General features: G+C 37.1%; 1 protein-coding gene across 5 annotated transcripts in view; it reads left to right on the top strand.

The window, feature by feature from the left end:
• ADGRB3 (adhesion G protein-coupled receptor B3) overlaps positions 1 to 14,805 on the top strand; it is a 434,645-nt gene that overhangs the window by 414,320 nt on the left and 5,520 nt on the right. For 4 of the 5 annotated variants that reach the window (XM_071741618.1, XM_071741621.1, XM_071741622.1 and 1 more), the window contains one exon: positions 10,341 to 10,376. The exons of the other annotated variant lie outside the window; for it this stretch is intronic. In XM_071741618.1, the coding sequence (XP_071597719.1) occupies positions 10,341 to 10,376 (36 nt within the window). The remainder of the gene's footprint in view (positions 1 to 10,340; positions 10,377 to 14,805) is intronic. 5 annotated transcript variants of the gene reach the window in all.

Genomic DNA, 14,805 nt, shown 5'->3' with positions numbered 1-14,805 from the left:
CTTTGCCTTTTGTGTTTGCTCTAGTGGCTCTCAACACTACTTAATGACATAGCATGAAGTCATTTTTTGATAAGGATGTGCTGCAATGAATTGGAGATAGAAACATGAAAAAAAACGGTACACAGATGAAAATCAGTCTTGAGCAAATACAGATAAACAGATCCACCGAGATAAAGAATGTGATTGTGGGTACATGTACTCGGTGTTTAAGAAGACAAGGTTAAGTCCCAAAATGCTATTGGCTAGAACTGACCAGCTGGATAAGCTTTTATTGATTTGTTTGACAAAATAAAGAAGGGAGGGGCAAAACTTTTTTTTCAAATATTTTTTTTGACATCCAGTACAATATCATTTTAGAAGATTTCAAGACCTTTTTAAGTAACAAGGCTTTGTCAGGCACTATGGAGCAGCAAATCCTGCAGCGAGACATTCTCCTCACATTTTTCCATACAGATCATGATTACACCACCTCTAAAGGAGAAGACCCTTAGCAATAGGAAGCCTAATTCTGCTGTCAGTCCATACTGCTGTCTCACCCAAAGTCCTGCATCAAATAACATGGATTTCTGCTCTATAGAGGCAGTTCCCCTTTTACTTGTTTGAAGGAACAGAGATGTCTCTAGACAGGCAGAGGCGGCCTCCTTTTGTGTCTTTTGCATAGTACAGGGAGTTCCTCCTCTGTTTTCCCTTTTATGCTTCCAAGTGCTTTCTCTGGAATTAGTGTACTACTATTATTTTTATCATATTTATGCATTAATTGTCAACTACTGTATAAGTAAAATGCACTCAGGCAGCTGTAACCTGCGTTAACGCAATTCTTCCTTTCAAAAAAAAAAAAACGTTGCTAGTTATTAAGAACATAATAATGGGAACAGATTATGTAGCAGTTAGAGAAATTATCATCATATCAGAATGCCACAAGATGTTGTGTGATGCATTTTCAACCAAAACTCAACCCAGCTTCTGATTTCAGAAGTGTAATTATGAACCCACAAAAACCCCTGGCCACAAAAATACTGCAGGAATATTAATTGCAAATGGACATCCAGTAAAAAATTAGTTCTCATTTGTCCTCTCATTTATGGTAGATGCTAGTCTGTGTGGTCATAAAACTGAAACAGCAGATTTGGAGACACCTCATAAAATATAAATGCTAAGTTTTTCACATCATGAAATAAAATTGTTGCTTTTAAATTTCATTTCCATCTTGCTAGTGGAAAACTAGAGTATTGTGTATTTCAAGGAACAAGTTTGAAGAAATACATGCATTAGCATACAAAGAATTCAATGCATTTGGAAAATTTTGCTTTTAAGTAACATCTTTACCTTCCCAAGTTAGTGAAATCAATTATTTTTTGTATTTGGTGCTTTCTAAGAGATTATCAGACCTTAGAACAATATGCATAAGAAATAGACAAGCAAAAAACCAAAGTTATTAAAAATGAAGATTGACATGTCAGAACTTTTCCAGACTTTTGTTTAGACTTTGTATTCATTAAGATCACTGGAGATGGATGTTTTGGAACACAACTACAGTTGTGCTGTATGAGCTCAAAACATATGTCCTGACTTTTAACTCTGCAGGGAGGATCCATCACCCCTAACTTTAGTTATCTAAATGTGGGCATTCCTCTTCTGATGTGGAAAAAAAGCTTTTAACATTTGGCTCCTCATTAGAGTCACTAGTAGATGTAGGCACTTTTAGGCCATTTTTAGATATCTGCTCCAGAACAAAAATCACATTCTGTTAGTGCTGATGTCTCTCTTCTGGTGCTATAGAAGCCACAATGAGTAGCTCAGACATAAACATAAAAAATCTTAATGTCCTAAATTTAGTCAGATGAATCCTATGATGTGTCACAAACTTTGTTCTAATTTTTACATCCTTGTATTTTTTTTTCTCAAGGAGATGTCTAGTTGGGAGCTATCAGATGCTTTATTGTATATGGAAAAAATTCAGTTTTCGTTAGATAGTCTGTAAATGCCCCAATATTTACATACAAGCATTGCCCAGATAAGTATCAATTTAAGGATCTGCAGTTTAACAATGTACAAGTCAGTGATTTTAAATTTCATTTGTTATGTACCCAAATGTGTGCATGCAATTATAGGCACAGACAGGCATATTAGTACATCACAAAATTTCTTTGGAGGAGTAATTGAACATCTGGCTAATCTCGTGCTACAGCCCTTATTTGCATGGATTAAAACTGGCTTTGCTACCTTAGCATTAAAGTGACTTGGAGTGCACTTGTTCAGTTCCAAGTGTTTGACTTTAATGAAGAAAGCACTCTTGTTACACTCTTTTGGAATGGTTTTTGTTTTGAAAATGTGCATTCGGAGTGGTGAGCTCATTAAAATGAAATTACTTTGAAATAGTTCATTCCTGGTCACTTAGACACAGGGAAAGGTTAGGAGGTTGAAGTGCAGGGGAATAAGCTGATCCATGCAAGAGATCTCCAGGATAAGTAATTATTTTATTTTTATTGTATAAAATAAAAAAATGCAAGAGGGAGGTAGATGTCTGTTGCCTGGCCATGCAAAGAGGCTTCCATCATTACCTTTGTGGAAGAGGAATGACAGGTTCTTTCATGGGAACTGGGGTTAGTGTAGCATGAGCAGAAATGGAAAAGAGCTAAAAAGACACAGACTTAACTATTATGGGAGGAAGGGCATGCAGACAAGCAAGAGAAACATTTATTAAAGGGAAAAAAGAGCACCTGCTTTATAAGAATAGGAAGGAAAGGACTTCACAAATTCTTTCCAATCTCATATCTTCTTTCTTTATTGTTCTGTCTTGGAGAAAGACATAAAGACCTTAAATGGGAAGTTGATATAGACCAAAATAATCTTTGTATTCATTCATGAGAGCTCTTAATACATTCAAAGAAAGTCAACTACAAAGCTCCTTGGACAAATTGCTCATGTGGAACTTTGGGAAGAAAAACTATTACAACTGGGATGACAAAGGGATACATTAAAGATAATGACGTGCAAAGAAAAAGTAAAGTTATAGATAAAGAGACAAAAGAAAGATAGGCATGCCAAAAAAAAAAAAAAAAAAAAAAAAAGGAAAGAAAAAAGAAAGACGGCAGAAATGGAGTAGCAGCTTAAAACTGAAGAGTTAGGAAGAATGGAATAAAATCAGCAGGGAAGGAGCAATATCTAAAATTTAAAAAAACCAAAAAACAAAGCAAACAAAACCAGACAAACAATAAACAACAAAAAAAAAAAAAAACAAAAAAAAAAAAACAGGAAAGAGAAGAAATACGCAGTTAAACGAGTCAATCTTGTCAATAAAGTACCAGAGCATTAGGCAGAACAAAAGCAAAACATTGTGCAGTCATTTTGATTTATGATATGAGAAGTGAAAAGAAAGAGAGAGATAGAGAGAACAAAAGCAGAGACGAGCTGCACAAGAATTTCCTCTTTATCATGTTTCCACATTACATTTATTTTCGAGCATTCTGTATCTCAGATTTTTCTCCCTCCCATTCCTCATTTCATTCTACAATAAGCTGTGGAGACAGTTCTTGCCAATTTTGTGACTCCCAGTGAAATGAAGTATAGCCCTCTAACAACCCTCTCTTGCTTTCACTTGAGTGAGTAAGTCTCAGGTTCCTTTGACTTCAGAAATTGTTGCAGCTTGTGTTCAGGTTACTGCCTTGGGTTCAGGCAGAACTGATCCTAGTAACAGAAGATATTAAGAACCAACATCTTAGTCAGTATTATCAAGTGTAATATATATTTTAGAGATTATCGTGTAAGCAGCTATCTTAACTACATATGATCCTTAAGAGAGATATTTTCAATTGCTTGGCCTTTTAAAAAATGTTTCCTTTTTGGCCTTTTAAGAAAGGTTTCCTTTCCCCCCAAAGTCTCAAAAAAAAAAAAAAAAGAAAAGGACCTAATCTACTTTTTCATGAAAATGTTCTTGCTTTTTGTCTAGCTCATGTTATGAACTAACAGCCAACATATTGTGCTATTCAGAAAACAGGGTTTTTTGAGTTATATACTCAGAGAATGCAGGGATGCAATGAGGAAAGCTAAGGCCCACCTAGAACTAAAGCTGGCGAGGAGTATCAGCAAGAAGGGTTTCTTCCAGTACATCAATAAAAATAGGAAAAATAGAAAATGTAGGCCCGCTGATGAATGAGGCAGGTGCCCTCGTGGCTGAAGACACAAGGAAGGCAGAGTTATTGAATGCCTTTGTTGCTTCAGTCTTCACTGCAAAGCCCTACCCTCTCGAATCACAGACCCTGGAGATAAGCAATAAGGTCTGGAGAGAGGAATACTTTCCTTTAGTACTTTTCCTCCTCTACTAGTAGAGGAGGACCATGTTAGAGACCACTTAGCCAAACTGGATATCCATAAGTCTATGGGCCCTGATGGGATGCATCCATGAGTTCTGAAAGAGCTGGCAGATGTTATTGATAGGCCACTCTCCATCATCTTTGAGAGGTTGTGGAGAATAGGAGAGGTGCCTGAGGCCTGGAGGAGGGTTAGTGTCACTCCAGTCTTCAAAAAGGGCAAGAAGGAAGACCCAGAAAACTACAGGCCAGTTAGTTTCACCTTTGTCCCTAGTAAGGTGTTGGAAAAAAATCATTCTTGACATCATCACAAATGTGTGAAAGCAAAGAATGTCACTGGGAGAAGTCAGCATGGATTCGCCCAAGAGAAATCATATTTCACCAACCTGATTGCCTTCTATGATGTCATTACTGTGTTAACTACCTTGACTTCAGCAAGGCTTTTGATACTGTCTCTCATAACATCCAACTCAAGAAATCTGGGCTAGATGAGTAGACAGTGAGATGGATTGGGATCTGTCTGTATGACAGAACTCAGAGGGTGGTGATCAATAGAACAGGGTCGAACAGGAAGCCTGTAACCAGTGGTGTACCCCTGGGTTCAATATTCTGTCTGGTCTTGTTCAAAATGTTCATCAACAACCTGGACAGTGTATCTTCAGCAAGCTCACTAATGATACAAAGCTGGGAGGGGTGGCTGACACTCTGGAGGGCTGTGTTGCCATCCAGCATGACCTGGACAGTCTGGAGAGCTGGGCAGAGAAGAACCTAATGAGGTTCAGTAAGAGCAAGTGTAGGGTCCTGCACCTTGGGAGGGAGAACCCCAAGCACCAGCAGAGGTTAGGGGTGGACCTGCTGGAATGCAGTTCAGAGGAGAAGGATCTGAGAGACATGATAGATAGCAAATTATCCATCATCCAGCAGTGTGCCCTTGCTGACAGAAAGGCCAATGGAATCCTGGGTTGCATAAGGAAGAGTGTGGCCAGCACATGGAAGGAGTTCATCCAACTCTACCCTGGTGAGGCCACAGCTGGAATCCTGCACCCAGTTCTGGACTGCTCAGTTCAAGAGAGACAGGGAACTATTGGAGAAAGTCCAGCAGAGGGCAACAAAGATGTCTGGGGGATTGGAGCATCTCTCTTAATGAGGAAAGGCTGAGAGACATGGGAGTCTTTAGCCCTGGGAAGAGAAGGCTGAGGGGACATCCTGTTAATGTCTGCAAGTATTTAAAGGGTGAATGTCAGGAAGATGGAGCTGGACTCTTCTCAGTAGTTCCCAGTGACAGGATGAGGGGCAACAGGAATAAGACAGAACACAGAAAGTTCCATTTAAACATAAGAAAAAACTTTTTTACTATTAAGGTGGCAAGGCACTGGAACAGGCTGCCCAGGGAGGCTGTGAAGTGTCCTTCAAAATGCACCTGGATGCAGTCCTGTGTGACGTGCTCCAGGTGATCCTGCCTTAGGAGGAGAGTTGGACTAGGTGATCTCTAGAGGTCCCTTCCAACTCTTGATAATTCTGTGACTCTGTGAAAAGGCACTTTAAATCAAAACTGTCTATCTACTTTCCACTTTTATATTTCTGAAGGCCAAAAATATTTTCCTTTAATTTTGTTAAGGGAAGAAAATCCTCCCCAGGCTAAGATCTTGTATGTCAAATCTAATCTCAGGGCGAATTATAAATCTCTGATAATCAGACTTTGTATTAATGGAAGCATGGTTATAGCCCTCACTATAATACAGTATCTCTGGTTCCAATTATACTTTGCACAAGGCAATATATCTTCAGAGGTATCTCATGCAATTAATCAGGTAGTGGTGTAATGCAGACTAGAATAAGGAGAAACACAGGCATTTGTCGTTTTACAGAGATAGAGAGGGATTTCATTAGTCATATAGCAAGAGCAGCTCTTTCCTGGTGCCAGAGTACTGGTGCATGCTAGTGTATGGAAATTAGCCTTCAGTATTCTATTTTTGTCCCTCAGTGAGTGTATTTAAAGTTGCTCTGGAATAACACAGAGAAGCTATACATGATTAATACAAAGTAAAATTGATTTAAAGCAAATTACTACTGCAGACCTTTTCACAGAGTTTCACTTTGGTATTTGGTCCTGGAATGAAGTGTGGGATTTTTTTATTTTTTTCTGTAAAATGGATTTTACCAATTAAGATCAAAGAGCTTCAAAAATCATAGTTGGAAAAAATCTTTTCGGGTCATCTATCAGTGCAAGATTTTATACAGCATATTTCTCTAGTACATAGCCAAACTTTACTTTCAGGAGCAGAGTGAGAGGCTGCTGCTTTTTCCTTTAACAGATTGTATCATAGTTACATAAACTTTCTGGATTACTGATAGCATCTCTGAAACTTCCTTCATTTGTTTCTGAATTGCAGCTTTTCAGATTTTTCTCATACCAGCTTTGTTTATTGGTGTTTCTATCTTTCTAAGATTTCTGAACAAGCTTCTGTGTTTGTCTTTTCCAGAGTCAATGTTTAAACAAGCTGTTTAAACTCTCTTACCTTTTCTCTTTGATCCGGTGTTATTAACTCTTTAAAAACTCTTTTTGCTGCTCTGATCTGAAATTTCCCTATATCACAGGCATGATTTGGCTTCTGTCACTTCAGAGCACCAATGCATCTCACTGGAGTTGCTCAGAAAGGGCTATTCACACCCTCACCTACTTAAATGGAGAGTTGACCTTTTTTTTTTGTAGCATTTGTAATCATTCATGGATTGCAGTCTACTACTTACCCATACCCTCCAGCTTTTTCAGATTTATCCCAGCTAACCCCCCAACACATTGCATGTGTCTTCAGCTTTTTAGGTAGTGCATTTATTCATTAGCCTTGCAGGTCTCCAGCATGAGGGCTTTTCAGCTTGGAAAACAGATGACTGAGTATCATTCCCAATGCACTACTGCAGAACCTGCTCAGATGCAGAATACCAAATGACACAAACCACAGATACTACTCTTTACAGTTATTTGTTATTTACAAATTAACATTAATACCCAATCAGAGCTCCAACTGATCCTTGAAAAAAACCACCAGCTTCCAGTCTAATTTTTATGTTGGGGATATCATTCTCAATTTTGCAGGTGGATAAAAGAAACAGCTTTTTGAAAAGAATAGTACTGGTGGGATCAGTTGAGCAGCTCATTTGATGCAAGAGATTTTTTTTTCTCTTGACTCCTCTTCACTCAGCTGCTGGGCTCCATTAATTTAAATTGTACAATGAGACAGGTAATTGATTTCTGAAAACATTTAGGTATCTCTGGAAAATCCCATTTTTTACAGGCAAAAAGAGACACAAGTATACTTCATCTAAGAAAAAAGTATATATACAGCCACAATTAAAGTATTGATTTGCATGTTTCAAGCTTATTGCATATAATGCAGAAACTAGGAGAAAAATTAAGTAAAAGGCAACTTCTAACTGGGACTGAAGAGAAACTTCTATCTTCAGAAATTAGGATTCCAAATGACTTCATGCTTCTGAATATGTTCCCTCTCTTAAAAATAACACATCAGTCCTTTCAAGGCAATTATGTAGTAGCCAGACAATACTGCAGCTGACTTTCGGTTGTGCAAAATCACATTTATAACCAGTATCCTTTAGTTTTCATATATTCAGAGAATTTCACTGCTTCTGTTCAGACCTGTGGCAGTTCCACACTTTTTGTATCTTAGAAGAATAGGCTCTGACAGCACTTGTGCTGTATTCTCCCATATTCAGCCACATAAAAAAGTGAAGCACAAGCACGGAACAGATGTTCTTTACTATGTACGTTTAAAATAAATGTGTTTGTGATAGATTCTGGTTGAGCTGTAGAAAAATCCTCACAGAGATAAATGTGTGGTATGACCTGTTTGGTTATGACTGGTGTGATTTAACAGAAAAACTGCATTAGTTACCACTTTCTGACAATAGCACAGCTAAATATGTTACAGTCTGTTCAATGTGTCTTTTTACCATGTAAACAGTGGAAGAGTTGTCTGGCTGCAAAATCTAACAATCCAGCTATGCCAAGAATATATTTGCTGTGGTCAAGCAGACTACAGGCAAAATACAAATGCTTTACTTTTAGAAACAAAAGAACCTAGTAATCTACACATTTCTTCCTAGATTTCCATGTTTTCACTTAGTATTCTCATTCATACCATGTCTGTTACTGGACTGTGCCTTAAAATAGCCTTTTCAAGCATTTTTCAAAGCAGCTCCTGTAAATTTCACTTCATTATCTGCTGTACAAGTTTTTCTTTTCTAACCACTGACCCTTTTACAGTAGTAGATACTCTCTAATTGCAACTTAAAAATAGATCCTTCCTTATTAGGGGTTTCTTCAGGTGCTGGTTTACTGTGGAATTCTGAAGGCCTTTGTTAAGGTACACTTGTACCATGGACCCCTTAATACGAGCAAGAAGCAAGTATTTAGCTGCTTTAGGAATCTGACCACAATGTCTTCTTTTTTTTCTTATCTCCAAGACCTTTGCTGTTTCCATGTTTCATGTTACTTATTTTATTTTTGCAGAAGTGTTTAATTTGTTTTTAAATACTCTCTTTTAAACGTGCAAGGTTAAGTCAAGCCTTGCTGATTAAAGATGATTTCTCCCAAAGGTTGTTGTTGTTGGTTGGTTGGTTTTATTGTTTTATAGACTGTTCTTTAGTAATGCCTCCCAGCAATTTTGGCATCAGAGTGTGCTGACAGTGCTACAGTGATCTTCTTCGTATTATTGGGGACCAAATTATTTGAGCACCAAAATTTCACTACAAAACGAAACACAAAGTGGTGTTATCAGGGCACAGAGACAAAACATTTCTGCTTTCTGCAACTGAAAGATGAAAAATTATTTCTTTGAATTGCAAAAAAAATCAGAATGGCTTACTAAAACCTGCATGTGTGTTAAGCCAAACAAAATCTCAGTCTACCAAAATTGGTAACATTATTCATCTTGGTTTAACAGGCTTGGTTTGTTACTCAATGGAGAAAATAGGTGCAATGTGAAAAAGTTCACTCACCATGACTTAAAGCCACCCTAGTGTACCACAAAACAGGGTTAAATTGCAGCAGCAAACCTTTTTCCTTTCTTGGGGTACTTTTCCTTTCCTGTAAGTCTCCTTCCTGAAGGAGTCTGAGTCTTTTCTTTCCATTCACATGTTGCTTACACTGGTTCTTTTTTCAGCTTTTCCAGCCACTATTTCTATATTTCTCTAGTCTATTGCAAGCCATTCAATTTTGAGTCTGAGGAGGAAAAAAAATGTTTTTATATCTTTATCATAATATTTTTATTTCTTTCTGATATAATTTGACTTTATAATTAGTTTCTTTTAAAATCTGTAAAAAATTATGTGATAAATTATTTGTGATATGTTTAAATAATCATATTCTGTTGCATCAGTGATTACTTCACTAGCAAATCATTCTTGCTTTATATCAGATGCATTGATTCAGATTTGTTGTTAGTGTAAAACAAAATCATTGCTTTTTTCATCCAGACTGTCATGGCAAACAAACAAGCTGAAGCTATGGAAAGTATAGGTGGCTTTGGCTTCATTTTGCTACCATTTATTCCATTAAAATCAATGGAGTTGTACCAATGTAAGCCTGATGTATGAAAATATCCATTTCTGTATACCTGTACAAATATAAATCATAGATGCATACAGATAGCTGTGTAAAACATAAAAATATGACAACAATTTGGAAATACCAGAGAAGGTAGAGAAGAAGATATGTTTTATGTGCTAACAGGTTCGATTGCATGCAATTAACATGCATGTTATGCATCCCAGTGAAATGCAGTCTGGTTTATTTTAGAGCAAAGAATATGATACTGGTCTAAAAAAAATTGAATGCAAAGTCATGCATTAACCTTAAATTATCAGGATAAAATCTACAACCTCTCACAGAATACCTAATACATATCTGATAGGAAAACAAGAGTGTTATTTAGACTCATTAATATGATTTGGTGAATAGTCCCCATGTTAATACAACCTCTTTTTTCTTTTTTTTTTACTGCTTAATAGAGAAGAAAATCACGTTATTCGGACCTTGACTTTGAAGTAAGTTTTACTGAATTATTCCTGATTATTAAAATTATTTTCCTAAAATTAAATGTAAAGTGTTAATTTTAGCAGACCAAAGCCTTCTGACATAGTAGATGTCATGGGGTTGTACACGATGAGCAATTCATTAAAACTACTTTGGTGCAACTTGTTCGTAAAATACTCTGAGATCAAACTGTCATATGGCAATATTAATCATCATGGTTTTAGTTTTTAAATTCTCTGCCTCTCCATTTTCATCTGGTTTTCTTTTTCTTTCTTTTTTTTTTTTTTCTCTTTTGCTAACCATCTACCTACTGAAAAAGTGACACTTCTGTAGGAGAGGACACATTGGTGCAGAAGGTTGCTGTGTTTAAGAGATTCTCAATCATTTGTTCAATCTCTCTTCAATACATATTTACTGGCGTATGATTTCACATCTAAATAGTGATAATGAATGTGTCAGATTTTGAATGATGAACTGCTGTAGTTGTCAAAACTTATGGATCACGTCCTTTATAAAAAAAACGAGTTCATATCAGGTTTGTCAGGTTGAATATCCACAATTTCAGACTTAGGCCCCACTGCATGAGAAGATTTGGTTGTGCTGGTTAGTGACCTTTTTGTTCTGTCTCAGGCAGTATGATTAAGTCTCTTGCAAGCTAGGATTTTTTTGAGGGTTTTTTTTTTTTCTCTATTCTCTACCAAAAGTAATACAGCAGTTAGTTTTCAAGGGGTTGTTAATAATTTATAGATTTGGGATTTTTGCAGAGTTTGTCTGTTCATGCACGTTAATAGTTTGATATAATTCATTATCTGCATCTCCAGAGAAGTTGAACAATCATAATATTTTCATGGAGTCTACAGATGTTGGGCTAAACTTTAACATCTAACGATCTGTATATATCAACCATAACTTTATAAATTAGCTCCTCTGTTTGCATTGGCAAACAAAACCAGGGGTGTTTTTATTATTATTTAGGCTTTGATTACAGCACAGGTCCTTCTAATCCATAGAGAGGAAAGAGGCAGAACTGTCAAAATGCAGCCATAGAAGTGGTTATAGAAGTCTTCTGATGAGAGAAGGGTTTGCTTTGGTGACCTGCTTTTCCTGCTTTTTCTGAAATGCTGACCTTCTGTGTCTGATTGTGAATTCTTGGTACTTTAACATCGTGCCTTAATCTCCTATGTCATTTTCCCCCAGAGAGTATAGTTATCTTAAGCAGTCATGTAATGCCTCAAATAGTGAACAAGACAAAGATTCATACAGTAAGTTTAAGAAAAATAAAATGAGATCATCCTAAATATGCTTTAGGATAAATGCATAGAAAGGAAAAAGAAAAACATTAATCAACAACAAAGTTATGATGATCACAACTCTAAAATTATGCAAGCAATATGAAAAGAAGTTTTATAATTATAGTGATAGAAAGAATTCTGAATTCTACTGTTCTTTATTGAAAGGTAGTCATATCATGCTGTTCACAATTAGAACGTCCTCTGTGGCAACAGATTCTAAAATGTTCTTCCCTATCACTCAGGAGAGCACAATCCAGCAGCAAATAAACACCAACAATGCTGCACACATTCTGCTTTCAAGAATCTGGTCTCCCATTACATATTTTCTTTTGACTCACATGGTGTATTTAAGGAGCTTACACCTTTCTGTTGTCTTGTTTGCAGCATTGTTGCTCCATGGCCTAATATTTTTTTAAGTATTATTATAATGCAGGAAAACATATTTGTTTATAAAAAGGCAAGGATGGGACCATTTGGAGTCACTGCTGGGGAGGTGATGACAGCAATGATACTGTGCTGATTGCTGCTGTGTTTTAGAAGTACTGACTCAGAGCAACCCATCTCACCTCCCTGTTTTATGCTTCTTCTGATAAAGCGTGTGGGCTTTCCTATATTCTTACACATAGCATAGCTGTCTGGCTGAGGTAAAGCAAAATAAAAAAGCTATAAAACACTCAAATAGCCACCCAGATTCCTTTGCTCAGCAAGGCATACTGATGAAGGGAATTGAGATAGTGTTCTGTGGCCAAAATACTGCTATTCTGATATTTCAAAGCAGCTTGACTGAAAAATAGAATAAAGCCTGAAGGTGAGGTTGAGCTAGAGTGATTTGCCATCCTACTGAAATGTTTAACACTTTCCTTGCTTCATCTCTTACCCATGCCAGCTGGCATCCTCTGAGACAATGTCCTTCCACAGCTTTGAGGATAGCAAGTGCTATGGATGTGGTTCTGAGGATAACGAATGCTAAACACACACTATGGACAAGATTGTGCCAAGCTGGGCTCCCTCCATCTTCTATAGCAGTCTCCTAGCAGTCTGTACACCCTCAACTTCTCACACATGTATCTGTATCCATACAAGGCAAACTCTCAGGCTGTGCCTATCCTGCTAAAGACAATTGGGGCCATATTCCTGGGTGCTAAAATGTCGGTTTTTGTTGATGAATTTTTAAAATTAGATTTATTATTTTAGTCTGCATCACCCATATATCTCAGAACTGTTCCTAGGTTGTTCTTAGGGAACCAGTGCAACCTTGGTACCATTCACAACAGGCAATTTGTTTGTAGACTTTTTATTTTAGAGACTAAGTATTTCATAGTCTTCATGGAGAACATTCCATGCTAGATGGTGCCAAAAAATTGCCTTGGACATGTTTTAGTAAAGTAGAGTCACAGTTTCCTTGTTTTAAAAACAAGAAACAAAACCACAAAAGAACCCCTAGCAAAACCTGTGCTCATGGGCTGCAATGCAACACTCACCTTGATATAGAAAATTTGAGGTGAAAACAAAGATACACATGAAGAGCATTTTTATTGCTGAGGGCCACAGTTGAAGCTCAAAGCCAGCTGCTATATAGTATGAACACAGCAAGCCATGACTGTACTCAGTGCCTTAAAATAACCTCTGTCCCAGTTATCTCCAGTATGTATAGAAATACAGGAGTAGTTTTAAGGGCCTTTGGAATGGACTATAAATAATGAAAGTTCTGTGACTGCTGTGTAGTACTGTAGAAAACTTACATCTCCCATCAAATGAAAGGAAGAGATCAAAAAGATGACATCCAAACTGGCCAGCCCTTACCATAGATCTTGGAGAGGAGTCTCAAGAACTGGGCCACCTGTATCTTGTTTTGCCTTTTTAAATGGTTTACTACTATATTCTTAAATTATCCCTTTTGTGCAGAAAAAAGACTGTAACATAGTAGGCCTAGTCTGTCGGCAGACAATATTACTGCTAAATAATATACTGTCCAAAATTAGATTTTGCAAGACACTGACTAATCCATTTGAACTTTGAAGTTTTCTAAAATGAACAGTCAACATGCAGCAGCTCTACAGCTCTTCTCTTGCTATTACCAAGGATTATCTTAGACTAATTTGTGCAGTCCAGTATCAACACATGATCAAAATTCATAGATCTGGACATTTTGGATTCTTGCTGCTTCTGGCTGTGGCGACCCCAGCTGAGTGCCCTCCAGCCCCAGTCATTATGCTCTGTTTTTCCCTACCACTGGACAGGTAGCTTTTTAATGAAGGCACAGAACTAATGCTTAGCTGTCAGATCAAATAAAATTCATTCTAATTACGTTGAACAGAAATACAGATGCTGTGGAAATTCCCAGGAGGACTTTATAATAGATGTGTGCCTACACTTACAAGAATATACAAGGGAATTAAGCAGTATTATTGACATGCATTTTAAGATTCAGGATCACAATTACCTTTAAAAGTTATGGAAAGTTATGATTCCTGGATTTCCCCAGCCATCCACCCTATACTCCCCTTTCTACAAGGCATTCATTGGATCTGCTCTGGTAATAACATTTATGCCAAATAATTTTTAAAAGTGCCTATTACCCTATTCCCCCATACTCAAGTCATCTCTGTCCCTTTTTGAGCTCCACCAATGACCTAGAGCAAGGACAAGCAGGGATACCAGAATGTCCTCTTTCCACAGTACAGTCAACTTTCACCAGCAAAAATGCTAAACTGATTTTTAATTGCTGCATCTGCATTCTTTCAGAAATTTATATGCAATAGCTACTCAATATAACAACACTACAAACTCAACAAAAGTTCAAAACCATGCTCTTACTAACATGAAGACATCTCTCAAAGACAAAGGTGAAAAAATATATGCCTGCAAGGAAAAATTCTTTCCTGTTTCTAAGTTTGGCAACTGATCATACCTGTAACATCTTGAAAACACAGCATGTTTCCATTATAGGGCTGGGAAGGCATTCCCCCATCTGTTCTTTTCACTTAGCTTTTTCTTACAATATTTGTAACAGAGCATTTTTACCTGGGGCAATATAGAAAATCTTCAAGGCAAACTGAACGACTTGTTATTATTGTTATTATCATTTCTTTTATTCATAAGAAGGACCACAAATCATCATTGGAATTTAGCTCAGCTAAAACCCTCT

The sequence above is a fragment of the Heliangelus exortis genome, chromosome 3, assembly GCF_036169615.1.
Source record: "Heliangelus exortis chromosome 3, bHelExo1.hap1, whole genome shotgun sequence".
In the NCBI taxonomy this organism is placed as follows: Eukaryota; Metazoa; Chordata; class Aves; order Apodiformes; family Trochilidae; genus Heliangelus; species Heliangelus exortis.
The sequence above is the reverse complement of the archived record's forward strand: the minus strand, read 5'-3'. Positions and strand labels throughout refer to the sequence as shown.